Source organism: Melanerpes formicivorus, unplaced genomic scaffold (genome assembly GCF_026170545.1).
Source record: "Melanerpes formicivorus ecotype bairdi unplaced genomic scaffold, bMelFor1.0.p_v2 SCAF_4, whole genome shotgun sequence".
In the NCBI taxonomy this organism is placed as follows: Eukaryota; Metazoa; Chordata; class Aves; order Piciformes; family Picidae; genus Melanerpes; species Melanerpes formicivorus.
In genome coordinates this window covers 11,540,826-11,555,267 of record NW_027142356.1, presented here as the reverse complement: position 1 = coordinate 11,555,267, position 14,442 = coordinate 11,540,826, and the positions used below count along the sequence as shown (strand labels likewise).

At 41.0% G+C, this 14,442-nt stretch overlaps 1 protein-coding gene across 11 annotated transcripts in view; it reads right to left on the bottom strand.

The window, feature by feature from the left end:
* SORBS2 (sorbin and SH3 domain containing 2) overlaps window positions 1–14,442 on the bottom strand; it is a 166,508-nt gene that overhangs the window by 66,889 nt on the left and 85,177 nt on the right. For 7 of the 11 annotated variants that reach the window (XM_068136931.1, XM_068136932.1, XM_068136934.1 and 4 more), the window contains 4 exons: window positions 5,311–5,403; window positions 3,590–3,616; window positions 2,180–2,304; window positions 617–1,234 (listed from right to left, as the gene is read on the bottom strand). In XM_068136931.1, the coding sequence (XP_067993032.1) occupies window positions 617–1,234; window positions 2,180–2,304; window positions 3,590–3,616; window positions 5,311–5,403 (863 nt within the window). The remainder of the gene's footprint in view (window positions 1–616; window positions 1,235–2,179; window positions 2,305–3,589; window positions 3,617–5,310; window positions 5,404–14,442) is intronic. The other 4 variants (XM_068136942.1, XM_068136936.1, XM_068136940.1 and 1 more) reach the window with 1 other exon arrangement.

The following is a 14,442-nucleotide window of genomic DNA, read 5'->3' as shown; positions in this document are numbered from 1 at the left end:
GAAAACAGACACAGAAGTTGTATTGGTCACACCTACACCTGTCCTATTGCCTGACCATACCCCTTGATGCCTGTATTTAAAAGGCTTGTGCCTTGTGATGCTTTGTGACAGTTGAGAAAGGATTTTATTAACTCACTTTGTTTAAAAAGCACTGTTGCACAGGACACATAGGAGACAGCAATGATCAGCCTTGCAGAAAACACCAACACATATTTTCTGGTGGAGCTAGCAAACTGATAGAGGGCCATTTGTAGAACTCCCCCAACCCAATCCTCTTCTATCTATACTTTATCCTTCCAGCACCTGTGGCTGCATAACACTCTAATGCAACCCCATCTAGAAAAAAACACTTAAGCAGGTGCATCACCTGCAATTACATAACGTGTTCACCTAGGACCAAAGAAGTCTGCCTCCAGCTGAGCTAGATTAAATTATTTTCTTCCCAGTACCCTTACAAAAACTTCAGGTTTTGTTCAGTTTTGTTTTGATCCATGTGACAGGTAGTTTTACCCAGGAAACACAAAGTCTAACTTTGATAACGTAAGTATCACTAAACAGACGGTTATTAAGTGATTCAGGAATGATCTAAAATAAAGGATGGAAAAATTAAATATACCACATGGCATTCTGCAGCCTGTGAAGAAGGAAGAACTGTAGATTTTTGTCCCAAATCCTTTGAAGACATCTTTGGAGTGTCTGGAGAAATACTAGGTGGATGTTCTTGGATTTCAGGCTCTGCTTTATTGTCAGGAGTGGGAGCTATCTGAATGGAAAGAGATGCTGTGTGTATCTCAGGCACAGGGGTGCAGGCAGGTGAGATAGGCCTTTGTGGAAACACTGGCACTTCAACAGGCTTCAGCTGTTGCTGTGTATTACAATCAATGGTACTTGCTGGATCATGTGTCCGGGTTAATTTCAGGGTAGACACCTTACGTTTTTGAGACTGCTGCCTTTGACCTTGATGGAGAGTAGTGCTAATACCAGCTACTGTGCTTGTGCCTGCACTGGAGGCTGAGGTCAGCGGTTTAATGATTTTTTGTGCATAGGACACACTTGTGTTAGATATTTGAGAAGACATTGTCTTCTGGAAAGATGTCTTATTAGTGTAACAGGCAGGTTTTGTGGGAAGGTGCTTAGCTGAATCAGTTGTTACTGCCTGGAGATTAATTTCATTCTTGTGATTAGTTACTCTTGCTTTCCGAAAACTTTCTTTTCTAGGGGGTGGCAGAGGTGCCTTATTTGCCAAAAGCATCCACACACAGCAAAATAACATTGAAGAAGAAACAGAAAGAAAGTAAATGTTAGTGTGAGATAACTCAGTTTTTCTTTCACCTATATAAAGGAAATAGCAACTTAAGGGGTTTAATCCCAACATTGCTCTATTCAAGGGGCAACTGAATTTGCCAGGTTCCCAGCACCTTTTGCTGTGCAGGGCTGTACAGCTTGTGTCTAGAAAGCCAGATGTTCCATTTGCTTGGGGTAAACTGGGATCAGAAGAAGCCCACAATAGCACATTTTCTTTTAAAAAAACAGTTATTATATTGAACAAGAATGATTACTGTGAGATTGTTCAGATGTGTAAGCACTCCATACTCTTAGATAACAAGTTATTATTCACAGGTAACACACATATATAACACACTTTTGAATTAAAATAGTAGCAGAGACAGTACTGACACTGATACAGATCTCTCTTTTGGAGAGACAAATATGTATCCAAGTTAAGTTGGTTGGTTTTGTTTTGTTTGGCTTTTTTTTTAGTGTGCTCTAATTATACTGTTCTGCAAAACTGGCAGAAATACTCTCTTTCTTATAATTAATAAACCTTTATCCTCAGATATTATTTTGATGACTGATGCATTTCTGAATGTAAAATATTAATAAATACTCTTTGAAGTATGAGACTACACCTGAAAGCTTTTATCTTGTATGAACTCCTTTTACTTAGATGGCTGTCTCATTCATTAAAAGCAATTTCTGGTAATTAACCTGGCGGCATGTATCCTGTGTGGAATACACTTTATCTATGCAGTAAACAGTTCATAATGACCCATATGAACATGTGACTCACACTGTCTGGAAGATATCAGGACAACATTCCACAGAGGTATCCCTCCCCTATATGCCAATGACCCACACACAAATGCCAAAGCATGAACCTTGGTGTGTTCAGTTTTACCTGAGTTGGTGATTTTTTATCCTGCAGATTTGGCCGCACACTCCTAAAACCTTTTGCTGTAAGGGATGAACTGCAGGCATCTCCATTCAGTGTCTCTCTACTTCCATCATTGTAAGATCTCCAAGCTTTTGTGAGGAAAAATAGATTAGTATCTCTCTATTGCTATCATCATAGCAAACCTGCTGCTTCAAAAACTTGTGGAAAAGTTTAGCTACTATACAACTAACGCTGCTGCTGTTATCATCATGGAAGTTAAAAAACAGGGCTAAAGCTACCACTTGACAAAATATTATCTTTAACATTTAGAAAATTCAAGCACTAACAATATTACTGGTAGCAGTCTGATACCTTTCTCCATGACATTCCTATAGACTATGGATTTTTAATCATGGGGGTCCTTTAGAGATGCTGGTGCTTTAGCCCCTGTGTATAGCAGAATGAAGAACTTTCATAGATTAGGTTCTTGAACTTTACAGCTATACTTGACTTCAAAATCATCCCAGCTCACGTAAACTTAGTTGGTCATGGCAGTTTCATCAAATTTCACCATAATAGCTGACTACTTGTTCCAATCACAGAATATCAGGTTGGAAAGGACCTCAAGGATTATCTGGTCCAAGCTTTCTTGGGGGAAGCACAGTCTAGACAAGATGGTCCAGCACCCTGTCCAGCCAAATCTTAAACATCTCCAATGCTGGGGAATCCACCACTTCCCTGAAAAGATTATTCTAGCGGCTGATTGTTTTCATTGTGAAAAAAATTCCACTGGATCCAATTGGAATCTGCCCAGGAGTAACTGGCACCCATTACTCCTCATCCTTTCCATGCTATTCTTTGCAAAAAGGGAGTCTCCATCTCCTTTATAGCCACCCTTTAAATACTGAAACATGGTGATAAAGTCTCCTTTAATAATGTATCTTATTTCCTAATCTGAATGACACCTTGATTTTCAAACCAACCAACCATGTATTGTCTCTATCCTCAGAGCTGTAAAGGCCCTCAAGGCATTGTCCAAACACAGAGGGAGCTACTATCCTGTCTCCACAAGTTACAGATTTGAAGACAAAATATAGTAAAAAGGTTGGGAAAAGTTACACATTATGTGAATAGGCTGCTAAGTGGGGTGGGCAGAGAAAGGGATTTAAAGAGCAAGTGCTACTGAAGCGAAAGGTGTAAAATAAGCAGTCTGTATTCTACAACACAATTATTACTGTGTTATAGGAAATAATGCTTTCAAATGAGCCTGAATTTGTGGTCTTAATCACTTGCAATTATTGTAATTTCAGCAGTGCTTTCCTTAAAGATTGCTGATGAATGAAGTAATAAAAATATCAAATAAATGGAAGATTGTTATAATTCATCCACTTACATAGTATTACATTGATGCATGAATAACAGTGATTTATTTACCTGAATCTGGTGATTGAGAATCAGACCCTGAAAAAGAAATATCTCACATTAACTCATGTTAGGAATAAGAACACAATGACGCAACTTGACAAATATGTAGGAGTCTTTCAGTTCAGTAAACTAATACCCTCCTGTTACCTAAGCACACCTCAGTACGTTAGACCACAGGTAACTGCAATGTTTATTGTACAAATTCTGTGGAAGGTTATACTGTGCTGAGAGCTGCTGTTATTTTAATCACTGCTATTTCAGCATTTGCTGTGCTTTTTTCCCAGTAAATACTGTGATAGACTACCATCCAAAATCTAAATATTGAAAGAAATACAACCCATTTCAGATGATCTGGAAAGGTTTAATTCAAAACCAAGAAAGATGCCTACAGATTCTGCTGGGATTTTCTCTCCCCTTCACACCAGATGCTTTCTTCATCACTTCAAAGCAAAACAGAAAAACTGACACATATGTACTGCCAGCACAGAGCAGGACTGAAATTCTGGTGTGGGTTGGTTTTTTATTATTATTTTTCTAACTACTTGTAGAAATATTAGGTATTTTTTTTAATCCTGAAGAAACTAAAATTATGACATCTCTAAATAAATTGAAAAGACCCACAAAACAAAGACATGATCTTGCAGTTATTTTGGGGCTCATTCTTTATTCAGCTTCCTGCATTATACTTGTTTGGTATGGAGACTGCATGTTCGGATTGCTGTAAATTATTCTACATCTCTCAAGATTCTTTACTGATTTATACCTACAACTACTTGATTCACCAGTGAACCTGGGCAGCAGACGCCCATTAAGATTTCATTTCTCAGAACCAGACCCAGGTAACTGCTAGGAGTCAGTTCTGGCTGTCTAAGAGGAGAGAGCTCCAGGGAGACCTTAAAACTACATTTTAATATCTGAAGTGGATCTCCAGGTATGCTGGGGAAGGACTGTTTAAAAAGGCTTGTAGCATTGATCTTGAAGGTCTCTTCCAACCTGGTCTGGTCTGGTCTGGTCTGGTCTGGTCTATTCTATTCTATTCTATTCTATGCTATTCTACTGTACTCTACTGTACTCTGATAGGATGAGGGGCAATGGTTTTAAATTGGAGCCGGGTAGATTCAGGTTAGAACTAAGGAAAAAGCTCTTTACAATGAGAGTGGTAAAATACTGGAACAGGTTGCCCAGAGATGTGGTTGAGTGCCAGTTCTTGGAGACATTCAAGATCAAACTTCACGTGGCTCTGGGCAGCCTGACCTAGTCGGAGGTGTCCCTGCTCACTGCAGGAGGGTTAGACTAATGAGCTTTGAGGGTCCTTTCCAACCCAATGCAATCTGTGAATATTCTGTATCTTTTTAAAAAAAATATTTTAAACATTTTTAGGCAAACACTTGAAAAACTATTTTTTCAAAGTTAACCTGGCTTCTGACGATAATTTTACAACAACATTCAGTTTATTTTCCTTCAAAGGGTTTGTTAGGTAAGTTACAATGAAAAAAGTTTGTAATATACAAAGCATAGTTTTCATGCCATGTTATGCTGAATAAAAACAGGAGACACAAGACCTAATATATATATATGTATCAAAGGCAAAATAGTTTTGTAAATAATTGCTTTTTCCTAAAAGAAAATATGGTTAACCTTCTCCTCCTTGCAGAGTAATATTGCATGAATGCATAACACTACAGAAAAGCCATTCAAGAGTAGTACATGTCACTGGTTAGTGGTTATACCTGAGGCCAATAGGTTTGGAGAACTCTGAACTCTCTTCACAGCTGTTAATGTGACAGACATTGCAGCACGTTTGCGAGCACACCCACCGCTATCTGGAAGCACAAAACAGTACAGAGAGCAGCCCAAGACAAAAGGAGCAAGCACATGCAACATATCACAGTGAGGTATGGCAAACATACATGAAAATAAGCGTGCAGTTAGGGAACTGCTGCAGTATTGTGTCAATTTGCAGGTTTTGCAGATTAGCAGAATACATAAAATTTCACAGGCTTTAAACAACAATAAACCTCAGAAAAAAAACCACAAAAGCAGTATTTAATACTTAATTGTCTAGAGAAATATATACATTCTGTTACCTGAAACATCACCTCATTATAGCTAATTAGTAAAACCAAACAACCAATCAAGGTGAAGGATTAAATATTCCAGAGTAATATTAATCAGTCTTCACTGTAAAATAATTTCATTGTATGCATTAGAAAGACACCATTCATAGACTAAGCTCACATTTGATCAGCTGACAAAGTGCTTTTGTTCAGTCTTTTGGGTCCCTTAAGCTCAAGAAACAAATTTACCAAGGATTGCATAATATTTTTTTTTTTTTGGTAGAACATCCTTCTTTTCCCTGCACCACCTTCTTTTGTATCTAATAGAAGATTAAAAAAATGTATGTCTGGAACCCAATGACATGCTGAAGGAATGACTAGAAATCTAAAACCACTCTGAACAACCAGGAATGGAAAGAACCTTTCTTCTGGATGTTGCATGACTCCTTCCTTTCCTTACTTACCACTTCTCTCACTTGGTGCTGTTGTTCTATTTTATAAATTTGTTGTTCTTATTAGAAGGTAGCTTTCCCACAACTTAGCTTTTTAGCACCTTTATCATAGCTGTAAAAGCAAGTCAGTAAATACTCTGCAGCTAGAATAGTTTCCTGCTCTTCACTATTATAATTATTCTCATTTTAATATTTGATATTAATTAAAGTCAAGAAGAACTACAACTATGATAGAGACTCTGTTTTTGTATGTGTGACTGATGACAGGGAGTTTTAAAAGCTTATGATTAAGGAAGACCTGAAACTTATTAGTAGAAGTTATTCTTTATGATAGCAATAATTTAAGACACAGAGACATCCTTAACCCACATATGCAAGGGGAAGTGAGCTCCTGGTATTCCTTTGTTCATCCTAGTATTCCCCTGAAATAGCAGAGCCCTCTGGCCGCAGCTCTTGCAGGACATGCATTAAATAGTTGTTAATGCTTACAAACATCTGAGCCACTGCCCTATGTGTACGTTGTTCCAAAGACTCATTGCCAATTTGAGGCCTCAAGGGAAAGGGCCAAATGGTTTCAGACAGCAACAGTTGAAAGCAGTGCATTACCTGCAAGTAATTATCAGTGCTGTACATATGAAACACATACAATGGCTATAACATCTGCACATTTGTTTTGATTTGCTTACACAAACAGAGTGGCAATGGTAATTAAAGTCACTAATGCATTCCTGTACTCGCTCCCCCACCCCCAACATACACCAGAAGTAATTTCAAGGAGATTTGATAATGTGTTGATATTGAGGTTCTGTTTGTATCCGAATACTGCCAGACTTTGACAGCTTACTTTGATTAATGCAAGCTAGGAGGCAAACAATGTTGTAATACTGTCACATATTTTATTAAAACAAAGCAATGCTTTATTTGTATTTTTTTCAAGAGCTACCTTCCTGGAATTTCAGGATAGAGAAATAGAAGTGGGAGGACAGACAATGAGAAAGCTGACTACAACTATTTCATTATAGTAACTTGAAGAAATTCTGCTTCAAAATAATTTTTCTTGTCACTAAACTGAGTTTTATAGTGGACCCATTATCTAGGAAAGTGTTGGGGCTCATACAAGACAGATAAAACAGCTATTGTAATTGACTATGTATGTATATGCATACCCTTCTATGTACAAGCCCGTATGCAAACCCCTGTCTGCAATAATGTTCTCACTATCTGTACAAAATAATGAGACTCAGTTTCCACTCAGTTAAGACATAATGGCACACATACACCATACTGAATTGTGCAAAATTTCCAATAAAGTACAAATGTGTACAGGAAAGCACATATTTATGCATGATGGACCCCATCATTCCATCTTTGTTCAGGCCAGGTTCCCATTAACTCAAAGGTATTATATCTAAACAAGGATCAGAAGAATCTGCAAGCTGCCCTATAAAAGAATTTTCAGACTGTTTCCCTTATCTGCACAGCCTTACACAGTTGAATTTCAAGCAGCTTATTCCAGCCTGTATTCCTTTTTCATACTCCATCACATTTCCAGCAAATACTAGCTATATTCACCCAGATTCTCGAAGTTCAAATAACACCAAAAAGCTCTAAGTCTAAAGAACAAAGAATTCAAAAACAGCAAGCAAGGTTGAATTTATAATCACCTGCCCATTGCATTTGCAAACTATAACTGCTGCTACTCGATGACACCAAGCTGTGTGGTGCAGCAGACAGGCTGGAGGGAAGGGAGGCCATCCAGAGGGACCTTGACAGGCTGGAGAGGTGGGCACAAGCCAGCCTCAGGAGGTTCAACAAGAGCAAGTGCAGGGTCCTACTGGGTCGAGGCAATCCCAGGCACAAATACAGGCTGGGCAGTAACTGGCTGGATAGCAGCCCTGAGGAGAGAGACTTGGGGGTGCTGGTGGACAAGAAGCTCAACAGGAGCTCTCAATGTGCACTTGCAGCCCGCAAAGCCAATCAGATCCTGGGCTGCATCAGGAGAAGTGTGGCAGCAGGTCAAGGGAGGTGATTCTCCCCCTCTACTCAGCCCTGGTGAGACCCCACCTGGAGTACTGCCTCCAGTTCTGGAGCCCTTACTACAAGAGGGATGTGGAGGTGCTGGAACGTGTCCAGAGAAGGGTCACAAGGATGAGCAGAGGGCTGGAGCACCTCTCCTATGAGGACAGACTGAAGGAGTTGGGGCTGTTCAGTCTGCAGAAGAGAAGGCTCCGAGGTGACCTAATTGTGGCCTTCCAGTATCTGAAGGGGGCCTACAGGAAGGCTGGGGAAGGACTTCTCAGGATCTCAGGTAGTGATAGGACTAGGGGGAATGGAATGAAGCTGGAGGTGAGGAGATTCAGGCTGGATGTGAGGAGGAGGTTCTTCACCATGAGAGTAGTGAAGCCCTGGAATGGGTTGTCCAGGGAGGTGGTTGGGGCCCCATCCCTGAAGGTGTTTAAGACCAGGCTGGATGAGGTTCTGGCCAGCCTGATCTAGTGTGGGGTGTCCCTGTCCATGGCAGGGGGTTTGGAACTAGATGATCCTTGTGGTCCCTTCCAACCCTGAATCATACTATGATACTCTGACTATGAAATGATCCATAAAAAGTGTATGCATGTACGAAAAAATGAAATGTGTGGAAATAGGTATACACATATGCACAATTCTCTGTGACTTTGACATGAGAAATTCTTCAGGATTTAGAGTCTTATTTTCCTAGGGTTTTTTTTAACATTGAAGCAAAGGAGACCTCAATCAGCTAAGGTCTGCAGGCAATAATGGAATCTGAAGTTGAATAATAATTCACAATCAAAAAAGCTGCCTAACATGCAAATGCAGCTCAGATCAGGACCTAGCACAGTTGGTGCCTAGATATTCTTTTGCAAGTCCTACAAATCCCATCAAATCAGGAAAAGACAAATAAGCATACCCTAGTCGGTATTGCAGGAAATGAAGGAGACAGGAGATATAAGGATTATCTGACAAGATGTTTCTGACAATACCTTGCAGAGTAAAGGCCATGTAGGGGCAAACTCCTGAATGCTAGGACCAATGTTGCTGACTTATAGTTAGAGAGAGAAAAATAAAGAGCTACCCACCAACTGGAAAAGACAGGTGAAGTGCTGGCTTGCCCCCTAGCTAGGAGGGTGCATATCGGCATACGTGTCCTGACACTCTCTTTCGTGGGGCTTTCTCCCTCTTGTTAGCACACTGTTCAGCTCCTCTCCTTTTGCTAACTCTCCTCCTACAATTTTTCTCTTCAGCCTTTCTCCATCCTATACCTTTCCTCACTTCCTTCTCTCTCCCTCCCTTAATTCTGCTTCTCTCCACAAGTAAGTACTTTAACCCTTTCTCCCTAGATCCACAATAAAGATAGCAACACTGTAAGCGAGCTGTATCTGTGTTTTACAAATAATCTAGTGGTCAAGTCCTGCTCCAGCACAGAATAGAGCCCATTCAAAACACACTGCTTTCTTTTAGCAACATGGGGTGTGTGTTTGTTTCTTATTTTAAAAAAGTTGTTTCAAAGAGTCAGTGAAAGCATTAGCATAAACCAAAGGTGAAAGGATGATAACCTCTTGTGAAGAAGAGAGAGAACGAGCAGCTAGGGGGCAGAAACATTTTTATCAGCTCTTACAGCTCAAACAAAAGAAAAATGGCTCCCCAACACACTGCTTGCTAATCATTATTCTGCCCACTCTAGTAGTGAACGGTCTAATTTTCCCCTTTGTCTGCACAGGGAATTCAGGTTAGGAGTCTTTAGACCAGGGAGTCATCTCCCTGTTTGCATTCTGACCTTTTGAGCCAAACAGAGAGCACTGGATCCAACAACCCAAGACAGATGAAGCGGCTGCCTCTCCATGTCGTCAGATCCAACCAGTAGTGAGTCTGAAGATGTGTTGCCAGCAGACACATGAACAAGAGCAGACATGCATATACCACATACATACATGGTTGTCCACACGTGTGTCACAGACACTCAGAGTGCTCGCACTAACATAAACAGCACGAAGGTCTCATCTCTCTCCCCTCTCTAGCATATCAGGATGAAAGTCCACCAGTGAGGATATATATGCATATTTGTACAAGGTGGATCCTTCCAGCAACTGGGCTCAGACACTGAATCTGCCATTCATACCATACCTGTACCCCAGGCTGATACTGTGCTCAAACAGTTCAGTGAGCCCCTTATGCCTCTCTCCATTCCTTAATTTGGGTTACTGGCTGCCTCTCTGCCCTTATGGGCTTGTGGAGATGGGCCTTTGATGGCTCCTGTAATGGACCTGGGAGTAGTCTAGTAGGGCAGGCTACTATTCCACAAGCAGGGCCGGTTGGATGAGCCAGGGAATTACAGGCCTGTCAACCTGACCTCAGTGCCAGGCAAGATCATGGAACAGGTCATCCTGAGTGCAATCACACAGCACTTACAGGATGGCCAAGGGATCAGGCCCAGCCAGCATGGATTTAGGAAGGGCAGGTCCTGCCTGACCAACCTGATCTCCTTCTATGATCAGGTGACCCACTGGTGGATGTGGGGAGGCCTGTGGATGTGGTCTACCTGGACCTCAGCAAGGCCTTTGACACTGTCCCCCACAGCAAACTGCTGGCCAAGCTGTCAGCCCATGGCTTGGACAAGAGCACACTGCGATGGGTTAGGAACTGGCTGGAGGGCTAAGCCCAGAGCGTGGTGGTGAATGGTGTCACATCCAGCTGGCAGCCAGTCACTAGTGGTGTGCCCCAAGGATCAGTGCTGGGCCCTGTGCTCTTTAACATCTTTATTGACGATCTAGATGAGGGCATTGAGTCCATCATCAGTAAATTTGCTGATGACACCAAGCTGGGGGCAGGAGTTGATCTGCTGGAGGGTAGAGAGGCTCTGCAGAGGGACCTCGACAGGCTGGACAGATGGGCAGAGTCCAAGGGCATGAGATTTAACACATCCAAGTGCCGGGTTCTGCGCATTGGTCACAACAACCCCATGCAGTGCTACAGGCTGGGGTCAGAGTGGCTGGAGAGAGGCCAGGCAGAGAGGGACCTGGGGGTACTGGTCGATGGTAGGCTGAACATGAGCCTGTACATGAACATGTAGTGTGCCCAGGCAGCCAAGAGGGCCAATGGCATCCTGGCCTGCATCAGGAACAGTGTGGCCAGCAGGAGCAGGGAGGTCATTCTGCCCCTGTACACTGCACTGGTTAGGCCACACCTCGAGCACTGTGTCCAGTTCTGGGCCCCTCAGTTTAGGAAGGACGTTGACTTGCTGGAGCGTGTCCAGAGAAGGGCAACAAAGTGGGTGAGGGGTTTGGAACACAAGCCCTATGAGGAAAGACTGAGGGAGCTGGGATTGCTTAGCCTGGAGAGGAGGAGATTCGGGGTGACCTTATTGCTCTCTACAACTACCTGAAGGGAGGTTGTAAACAGGCGGATCTTGGTCTCTTCTCCCAGGCAGCCAGCACCAGAACAAGAGGACACAGTCTCAGGCTGCACCAGGGGAGGTTTAGGTTGGATGTTAGGAAGAAGTTCTATACAGAGAGAGTGATTGCCCATTGGAATGGGCTGCCCAGGGAGGTGGTGGATACCATCATTGGAGGTGTTCAGGAGGAGACTTGATGGGGTGCTTGGTGCCATGGGTTAGTTGTTTGGGTGGGTTGGATGCGATGATCTTGAAGGTCTCTTCCAACCTGGTTAATTCTATTCTATTATTCTATTCTATTTGGGTTTCCTCTCCTGCCACTGTTTCTCTGTTCTCCTTTGTGGTTGTTCAGACAAGCCTTTATCACATAACCCAACACTGACTACACAGGCCAACACGCTATTATTCGGTTCTTTAATGCTGCTAAATTACAACAAGTAATGATTTTAAAAGGTGTTTGGGTTTGGTTTTTTTTTTTTTTTTTTTTGTAGAATGCCTGGAACACTCAACCCCACCTAATTTGATTTAGTGATCTAAAAGTGACTTCACGATCTATTTAAGAACTCTGCAGGGACCAAAGAATTTCTATTCTTGTCTCCCAGACAAAATGTAAGAGATTAGTCCATGTGATGACTTTCTTTAATAACTTTAACAACAAAATAGTTTCAGTCTTCCAGAATTACATACTTTTTCACTCTTGGCTGCTCTTTGTGTGTTTCATCTAATGGAAACAGTTCACTTGTTTAGTAATTTTAAAATAAGATGGATTTATCAAGAATTATGTGTCTCAAACTCAGCCAAAATATTTGCAGATGGACACTAAGACTCTGTTTTAGCATATTAATATATATTCATTCATTATTCCTCAAGGCAATTACCTCTCCCCTCATATCAACTATGCATGCACATATGTAGTATCAACAATAAGCACATTCATGCTGTGTTTTAATCTGATGTGAGCTTCAAGTACAGCTCAGGTTTTCCGCCAACTTAGTTTCTCAAAGTGTCTCATCAAGTTCATAATATTCATAAGATTTGTAAATTACTTGAAGACTTGTTGATGAAAACCCCTGTATATAGTTTATAACATTACTTTGTTGATGATTGCTCAGTCTGAGTTTAAAAAGGCCCACATTCTATTAAGACTACTGTTTTTAAATTATGACAGCATTTCAACATCAGAAGAAACCATGAGCCAAAGTACCTTTGTACTTCTGAAAACCTCCCCTCATATCATAGGTCTATTTATTTGCTTCTGCTAACATGTTTCCTTGCCTTGTACTGTTGAATAATCCTTGCTAACATGTGGTATATAATTAACATTGAATGCTAAAAAATCCCTCCCATATATGGTAGGGTATTGAAAACCAAAGCTCTTCAAAACATTTTCTCTGTAGACAAAAATATCTTCCACAGGGTTTGTTGAGACAGACTGCCAAGTCTGCAGCCACAGGGAACACTGGATTAGGGGAGCCAGCTCTAAGCAGCAGACTCACTTTTTGTTTTCAAAGCTACATATTGCTAGCTTTGCCACTTCAGCAGTTACTGGCATTGAATTAGAGTGCTTATTTATCTTTAGAAGCAATTAATGACAAGCCTATTTTTAAAACAAACTAGTGGCAAATCAATAGTATCTGAGAATCTACCATTGTGTCACGTGCAAACTCCTGTTATAAAAAGTGAAATAGAAAAACCCACCCTGCAGCACTCATTTTATGTTCAAAGGCAACAGTGTAAAAAAGCCCAACAAAACCAACAAAAAACTAGACCAAAAGATGGCCATGCAGAACAGCCTCCACCTCAGTCACTCTTCTGTAGTAAAGTGCTGGTTTGCTGTTTTAGTGTTTGCAATTTTTTAAAATTATTGTTTACAGTCAGGAAATAATCTGCAGCACATAAACTGACAGAAAATAACACATATTTTACCAGTATCTCCTTTTAGTGCAGCTGGTAACATGGGTTACTATCAAGCGTACAAAGGTGAAAAAATGTTTTCACTGTGGAAGTGCAGAGTAAATTAAAGTTGAAGCTTACAATTGTGATATCCTTGCGTAACTGGAAAGGATTTCAGGTGTGATTGGGTCTGTTTTCAAGGCTCCTGTGCGACCAGAAGATGCCCAATCCCCAGAAGTCATTCAGCCAAATAGGTTACTTACATCTTACATCTATTTCTCTCAAGAATTTCTAGCTTACATGAAACATTTTAGTGCAAAAAAGTCATACTTCAGAGATGCAGTGGCACAAACCGGCAGTTTACCATTCTATCCACATTTTTCAGAGCAGAAGCTATAAAACTTGTATGTTTGCAATGCACAATGTAATTGTAGTGAAATGTATGATTAGCTGAGTTACTTCAGCTACTCAGAAATTGCAGTTCTATGAGGCAAGCAGTCTTTCAGTACTATCTTAATTATACAGTCTGACACGTTTAGGAAAGAAATCTTCACTAAAAATGCAAAAGCATAGGAGAAATTTCAAATAGTAGTTCCACAAAAGAAGAAAACAGACCACCCTGCATAGTGCCTGTAAAATAAGTAAGAACGACCACAACTTTGGGGAAAAAAACAACCATAAACTCAACAGAGAAATTTAATTTCTCCTGATTAATATATGATTCTCCTGGCTTACAGTGAGCCATTGAACTTTGTATTAAAAAGCTCGGTCCAAGCACCTGGTCTTACTGAGTTCTAGTAACTGTCTGGGATAACAGGAAGCCATGAAGTCTGATTAATACAGTGGTCTAGATAATGGCAACATATACCATGGAAAATCTAATGCCTTCAATTTGGAGCATGCTGCCAAAACACATGAACTGGCTTCAAATGAGAATCAGGTTCTCAGGGCCCACATAACACATATTGCTTATTTCAAGTTGTCAAGTCAGTTGTCATGGTGCCGCAATATGGTTAGTGATAAAACCAATTGGTTTGGAGAGGATGAAAG